The 7,500-nt window shown below is 46.8% G+C and overlaps 1 protein-coding gene across 1 annotated transcript in view; it reads right to left on the reverse strand.

The window, feature by feature from the left end:
- Positions 1-7,500, reverse strand: part of ERO1A (endoplasmic reticulum oxidoreductase 1 alpha) — a 75,556-nt gene that overhangs the window by 24,224 nt on the left and 43,832 nt on the right. Inside the window, exon 8 of the mRNA XM_068254651.1 lies at positions 710-756. Within this exon, the coding sequence (XP_068110752.1) occupies positions 710-756 (47 nt within the window). The remainder of the gene's footprint in view (positions 1-709; positions 757-7,500) is intronic.

A 7,500-nucleotide genomic window follows, 5' to 3' on the forward strand; every position in this document is an offset into this window, starting at 1 on the left:
GACAGTGCTGGCTTCACTTACTTCGTGGGTGCTATACACTTTTGAACATCATCGCAGATTGTGTCCCATCCTTTTCCTTTGTTTGGATTGTTCGGCCAATTTCGACTGAACGACCTTGTTTGCCTCTGAGGAAGCGGCCTTTGCCTGTGAAACACGTGTAAGGTATATTTTGGTTCTGTGATTGGATATCTTATTCATAACTAATCGAGGAAAACTGACGTTTATGAAGAATTAAAAGACTGATGCTGTTCCTTTAAAAAAAAAAAACAAAAAAAAAAAAAACACCTTGTGGACTGTTTTGTATATATCTAGGTTCATAAGAGTTGCTTACTGCGGGTGCATAAAGAAATGATAACTAACCGCACCCTCCAAGCTAAATGGCACTGGTCTGTCAGAAATGAGTGCACACCCATAGGCTCAGGTCGATGCGGAAGGAAACCAGGGTGCCCAGATGAAACCCGCACAGGCAGAGAGAGGCCCCCCCCCCCCCCCCCCCACACGTGCAAACAGCAGAGAGTGTCCCCCTGCAGGCACAGGCAGAGAGGCGCCCCACGTGCAGACAGGCAGAGAGTGTCCCCCCTGCAGGCACAGGCAGAGAGGCGCCCCACGTGCAGACAGGCAGAGAGGACCTCCCGCGCGCTGAATTTTTACTTTATCAACCATTAGCTAGAGAAAGGAAATGCAAGCGATCGGATGATCATTATTTTACCTCGTGCAGAAGCCAGGGGGTTCAACGGCCTCTTCACTGCTTTTGGCCTGTTTAAAAATATAAAAATTATTATTTTGTATTTATATACCACCAGGGATAGAGTTGTGAACATTTTTTTATTCAAAGCCAATCAGTAATGGTTATCCCAGTACAAGAGGTCAGCCAACAGCTGCAGCCAATCAGTAGTGGGTTATCCCAGTACAAGAGGTCAGCCACCAGCTGCAGCCAATCAGTAATGGGTTATCCCAGTACAAGAGGTCAGCCAACAGCTGCAGCCAATCAGTAATGGGTTATCCCAGTACAAGAGGTCAGCCAACAGCTGCAGCCAATCAGTAATGGGTTATCCCAGTGCAAGAGGTCAGCCATTAGCTGCAGCCAATCAGTAATGGTTATCCCAGTGCAAGAGGTCAGCCAACAGCTGCAGCCAATCAGTAATGGGTTATCCCAGTGCATGAGGTCAGCCATTAGCTGCAGCCAATCAGTAATGGGTTATCCCAGTACAAGAGGTCAGCCACCAGCTGCAGCCAATCAGTAATGGGTTATCCCAGTGCAAGAGGTCAGCCACCAGCTGCAGCCAATCAGTAATGGGTTATCCCAGTACAAGAGGTCAGCCAACAGCTGCAGCCAATCAGTAATGGGTTATCCCAGTGCAAGAGGTCAGCCATTAGCTGCAGCCAATCAGTAATGGGTTATCCCAGTACAAGAGGTCAGCCACCAGCTGCAGCCAATCAGTAATGGGTTATCCCAGTGCAAGAGGTCAGCCATTAGCTGCAGCCAATCAGTAATGGGTTATCCCAGTGCAAGAGGTCAGCCATTAGCTGCAGCCAATCAGTAGTGGGTTATCCCAGTACAAGAGGTCAGCCACCAGCTGCAGCCAATCAGTAATGGGTTATCCCAGTGCAAGAGGTCAGCCATTAGCTGCAGCCAATCAGTAATGGGTTATCCCAGTACAAGAGGTCAGCCATTAGCTGCAGCCAATCAGTAGTGGGTTATCCCAGTACAAGAGGTCAGCCACCAGCTGCAGCCAATCAGTAATGGGTTATCCCAGTGCAAGAGGTCAGCCATTAGCTGCAGCCAATCAGTAGTGGGTTATCCCAGTACAAGAGGTCAGCCACCAGCTGCAGCCAATCAGTAATGGGTTATCCCAGTACAAGAGGTCAGCCACCAGCTGCAGCCAATCAGTAATGGGTTATCCCAGTACAAGAGGTCAGCCACCAGCTGCAGCCAATCAGTAATGGGTTATCCCAGTACAAGAGGTCAGCCATTAGCTGCAGCCAATCAGTAGTGGGTTATCCCAGTAAAAGAGGTCAGCCACCAGCTGCAGCCAATCAGTAATGGGTTATCCCAGTACAAGAGGTCAGCCAACAGCTGCAGCCAATCAGTAATGGGTTATCCCAGTGCAAGAGGTCAGCCATTAGCTGCAGCCAATCAGTAGTGGGTTATCCCAGTACAAGAGGTCAGCCAACAGCTGCAGCCAATCAGTAATGGGTTATCCCAGTACAAGAGGTCAGCCAACAGCTGCAGCCAATCAGTAATGGGTTATCCCAGTGCAGGAGGTCAGCCATTAGCTGCAGCCAATCAGTAATGGGTTATCCCAGTACAAGAGGTCAGCCACCAGCTGCAGCCAATCAGTAATGTGTTATCCCAGTGCAAGAGGTCAGCCATTAGCTGCAGCCAATCAGTAATGGGTTATCCCAGTGCAAGAGGTCAGCCATTAGCTGCAGCCAATCAGTAGTGGGTTATCCCAGTACAAGAGGTCAGCCACCAGCTGCAGCCAATCAGTAATGGGTTATCCCAGTACAAGAGGTCAGCCATTAGCTGCAGCCAATCAGTAGTGGGTTATCCCAGTACAAGAGGTCAGCCACCAGCTGCAGCCAATCAGTAATGGGTTATCCCAGTACAAGAGGTCAGCCACCAGCTGCAGCCAATCAGTAATGGGTTATCCCAGTACAAGAGGTCAGCCACCAGCTGCAGCCAATCAGTAATGGGTTATCCCAGTACAAGAGGTCAGCCATTAGCTGCAGCCAATCAGTAGTGGGTTATCCCAGTACAAGAGGTCAGCCACCAGCTGCAGCCAATCAGTAATGGGTTATCCCAGTACAAGAGGTCAGCCATTAGCTGCAGCCAATCAGTAATGGGTTATCCCAGTACAAGAGGTCAGCCATTAGCTGCAGCCAATCAGTAATGGGTTATCCCAGTACAAGAGGTCAGCCATTAGCTGCAGCCAATCAGTAGTGGGTTATCCCAGTACAAGAGGTCAGCCACCAGCTGCAGCCAATCAGTAATGGGTTATCCCAGTACAAGAGGTCAGCCATTAGCTGCAGCCAATCAGTAGTGGGTTATCCCAGTAAAAGAGGTCAGCCACCAGCTGCAGCCAATCAGTAATGGGTTATCCCAGTACAAGAGGTCAGCCAACAGCTGCAGCCAATCAGTAATGGGTTATCCCAGTGCAAGAGGTCAGCCATTAGCTGCAGCCAATCAGTAGTGGGTTATCCCAGTACAAGAGGTCAGCCAACAGCTGCAGCCAATCAGTAATGGGTTATCCCAGTACAAGAGGTCAGCCAACAGCTGCAGCCAATCAGTAATGGGTTATCCCAGTGCAGGAGGTCAGCCATTAGCTGCAGCCAATCAGTAATGGGTTATCCCAGTACAAGAGGTCAGCCACCAGCTGCAGCCAATCAGTAATGTGTTATCCCAGTGCAAGAGGTCAGCCATTAGCTGCAGCCAATCAGTAATGGGTTATCCCAGTGCAAGAGGTCAGCCATTAGCTGCAGCCAATCAGTAGTGGGTTATCCCAGTACAAGAGGTCAGCCACCAGCTGCAGCCAATCAGTAATGGGTTATCCCAGTACAAGAGGTCAGCCATTAGCTGCAGCCAATCAGTAGTGGGTTATCCCAGTACAAGAGGTCAGCCACCAGCTGCAGCCAATCAGTAATGGGTTATCCCAGTACAAGAGGTCAGCCACCAGCTGCAGCCAATCAGTAATGGGTTATCCCAGTACAAGAGGTCAGCCACCAGCTGCAGCCAATCAGTAATGGGTTATCCCAGTACAAGAGGTCAGCCATTAGCTGCAGCCAATCAGTAATGGGTTATCCCAGTACAAGAGGTCAGCCACCAGCTGCAGCCAATCAGTAATGTGTTATCCCAGTGCAAGAGGTCAGCCATTAGCTGCAGCCAATCAGTAATGGGTTATCCCAGTGCAAGAGGTCAGCCATTAGCTGCAGCCAATCAGTAGTGGGTTATCCCAGTACAAGAGGTCAGCCACCAGCTGCAGCCAATCAGTAATGGGTTATCCCAGTACAAGAGGTCAGCCATTAGCTGCAGCCAATCAGTAGTGGGTTATCCCAGTACAAGAGGTCAGCCACCAGCTGCAGCCAATCAGTAATGGGTTATCCCAGTACAAGAGGTCAGCCACCAGCTGCAGCCAATCAGTAATGGGTTATCCCAGTACAAGAGGTCAGCCACCAGCTGCAGCCAATCAGTAATGGGTTATCCCAGTACAAGAGGTCAGCCATTAGCTGCAGCCAATCAGTAGTGGGTTATCCCAGTACAAGAGGTCAGCCACCAGCTGCAGCCAATCAGTAATGGGTTATCCCAGTACAAGAGGTCAGCCATTAGCTGCAGCCAATCAGTAATGGGTTATCCCAGTACAAGAGGTCAGCCATTAGCTGCAGCCAATCAGTAATGGGTTATCCCAGTACAAGAGGTCAGCCATTAGCTGCAGCCAATCAGTAGTGGGTTATCCCAGTACAAGAGGTCAGCCACCAGCTGCAGCCAATCAGTAATGGGTTATCCCAGTACAAGAGGTCAGCCACCAGCTGCAGCCAATCAGTAATGGGTTATCCCAGTACAAGAGGTCAGCCACCAACAGCAGCCAATCAGTTGCTCTACTTCAATTCCTAATCTGCAGCTGCAATGCGATTGGATGTTTCGCAGGAATTCTTTTCTGCCATAAATATGCCCCTTATAAGTGCCGACGTGTGACCCCAATTGCAGCTGATTAGCTGCACAGAACTCTGAATGAAATTTCTTATGATTTGATTGCAGACATTCAGTCAAACAGCCCAGCAAGAGGGGATGATAAGATTAGTGTGCATGAACATTCATGTGACAGGATGAGATAAACAGCTACATATAGCACTAGTCTAAAGCTACGTACACACATACGACCACGATCGTTCGTTGTCAACGACGAACAAACTTTTAATTGATGAAAGAACGACCTAAGTAAAGTCAGTTTTAAAAGGTGTGTAGCGATCAGATCATTAGAACGAACGTTACATCACAGAAAGCAACTATTGCGCCTGCGCATAAAAATGAAAAGTTCCATGGAGAAATAGTGAAATGCGCATGTCAAGCCTAGTACGAACGATCGTTTCCAACGATGTACTACTTTTACAAAAGATCAAAAGATCTAAAGATCTCCAATTGAATAATCAGGTGGTCATACGTCCTGCGGACAAAGGGGGGGGGGGGGGGGGGAATTGTTGTACAGGATAAAGAGGACTATGAGAGGGAAGCCTTAAGACTTCTGGGGGATCAAAATACATACAAGAAATTAAAGAGGGATCCCAGTGAAATATTTGAGAAGGAACTGGAATGCCTCCTGAAAGGAGCATGTGATGCTGGTATTCTGAATAGAAGGGAAATGAATTATGTTAGCATTAAGCATCCAAGGGTGGCCAGGTTCTACCACCTCCCTAAAATACACAAGAGTCTTGCTGATCCTCCAGGAAGGCCGATTATTTCGGGGATTGGTTCATCCACATCCAATCTATCGGGGTACATTGACACCTTCTTGCAAGGGTATGTCCGGGATACCCCCGCCTTCCTGGAGGACAGCAGACACATCTTGAACATATTGGAAAATTTGAATTGGGAGCAAGGGTGGATAATGGCCACCCTGAATGTTACTTCCCTTTATACCATCATTGAACACAAAAAGGGCATAGAGGCCATTGAACATTTTTTAAATTTGGATGATTCGTTACAAAGTGAGCAGAAACAATTTATTAAGGATGCAGTTTTGTTTGTATTAACACATAATTATTTTGAATATGGAGGGGACAGTTACCTCCAGACGAGCGGGACGGCAATGGGGACCAAGTTCGCGCCCGGATATGCAAATTCATTTATGGCCCATTGGGAACACACCCATGTATATGGGTGTGAGGGACCGGGCGCGGACCTGGTCCTCTGGAAGAGATTTATAGATGACGTCCTGCTCGTCTGGAGGGGCACGACAGATGCTTTGGGGAAGTTTGTGGATAAAATTAACAATAATGATTGGGGGCTGAAGTTTACAGCAGAGATAAGTGAGAGGGAGGTTAATTTCCTAGATGTATCTATTTATATAGAGGGAGCGGAATTGAAAACCAGAACCTATAGGAAAGCCACAGATGTGAATGGATACATCTTGGCTAACAGCTGCCATTTACCGGCATTGTTGGAGAACATTCCCAAAGGTCAATTCATGAGACTTAAACGGAATTGTACAGAGGAGGAGCAATATAAAAAAGAAGCCGATATAATGTCGGGACAATTTTTGGAGAAGGGATATGAGAAGGATGCTCTGGAACAAGTGAAATGGGAGGTGGGGATGATGGAGAGGAAAACATTGTTAGAAAAAAAACAAAAGCAGGATACTGCAGATTTTTCAATGAGATTGAATTTGAAATATAACTCACAAATAGGATGTGTAAAGGGGATTATTAGAAAGCACTGGGGGATTCTGAAAGGCGATAAAATTTTGAGGGAAATATTGCCAGAGTACCCTTCTTTTGTGTTTAGAAAAGTAAGCAATATAGGCCTGAAAATAGCTACGGCCAATCATAATGGAGGGGACCTACAAAGGATTCAGGGGGAGGGGTTTGTAAGATGTGGGAGGTGTCAGAACTGTCATAGAACTAAGGGATATGCCAAAATTTTACAAGTAAAGGAGGGGAAGGAAATATACAGTATTGATGAATTAATAACATGTGACACCAGGGGGGTTATATATTGCCTCATATGCCCGTGTGGCAAAAGGTATATAGGACGTACAAAGAGGGAAATGCATAAGCGTATAGGGGAACATTTTAATAATATTTTGAAGGGTTGGGAGGGGCATCCCCTCTCGAAACATTTTAGACAGCATCATGGAAGCAAATTGAATAATGTGGTATTCTTTGGATTGGAAATAATCCGGAGAGACCCCAGAGGGGGAAACTACATAGCAAAGATGTCAAGAAAAGAAAGCCAATGGATTTTTAATCTAAACACTATGGTACCTAATGGTTTAAATGAGGAATGGGAAATGTTTGGTTTCCTGCAATGAGATGAATGGGAGCCACCTGAGTGCATGGATCACCTGGGTCTCTAGGGAGGGAGAGGGGGAGCTTTTAGGAGGATGTTTTCAAAAAATGACTGGAAAATGATCAGAAAATGCCTGAAAAATGCCCAATAAATGCTTAAAAACACCCAAAAAATGACCAGTAAATGCCTAAAAACGCTTAGAAAATGCAAAAATAATCTATGCAGGGTGAAAAATTGAGACTTAGAGAATTGAGGGTAACTATGAGTAATGAATGAAGTTCCCCTTTAAGGGAAGGTGGAGATTTGATAGACTGGATGTCTATAAAAAGCAGGAAGTGGTGGCCAGTGGGTATCCCTCATCCTGATGAAGATAGTCGTATACTATCGAAACATGTCGATGTGAAGGGCTCTAGGAGCATCCACGCAGTGTTTCCACATTCTGCAGCAAAAGCACGTACAGTACAAGGTGCATGGTTGCATATGGGAGCTTTGAAAGC

Source organism: Hyperolius riggenbachi, chromosome 9, assembly GCF_040937935.1.
Source record: "Hyperolius riggenbachi isolate aHypRig1 chromosome 9, aHypRig1.pri, whole genome shotgun sequence".
NCBI classification, from domain to species: domain Eukaryota; kingdom Metazoa; phylum Chordata; class Amphibia; order Anura; family Hyperoliidae; genus Hyperolius; species Hyperolius riggenbachi.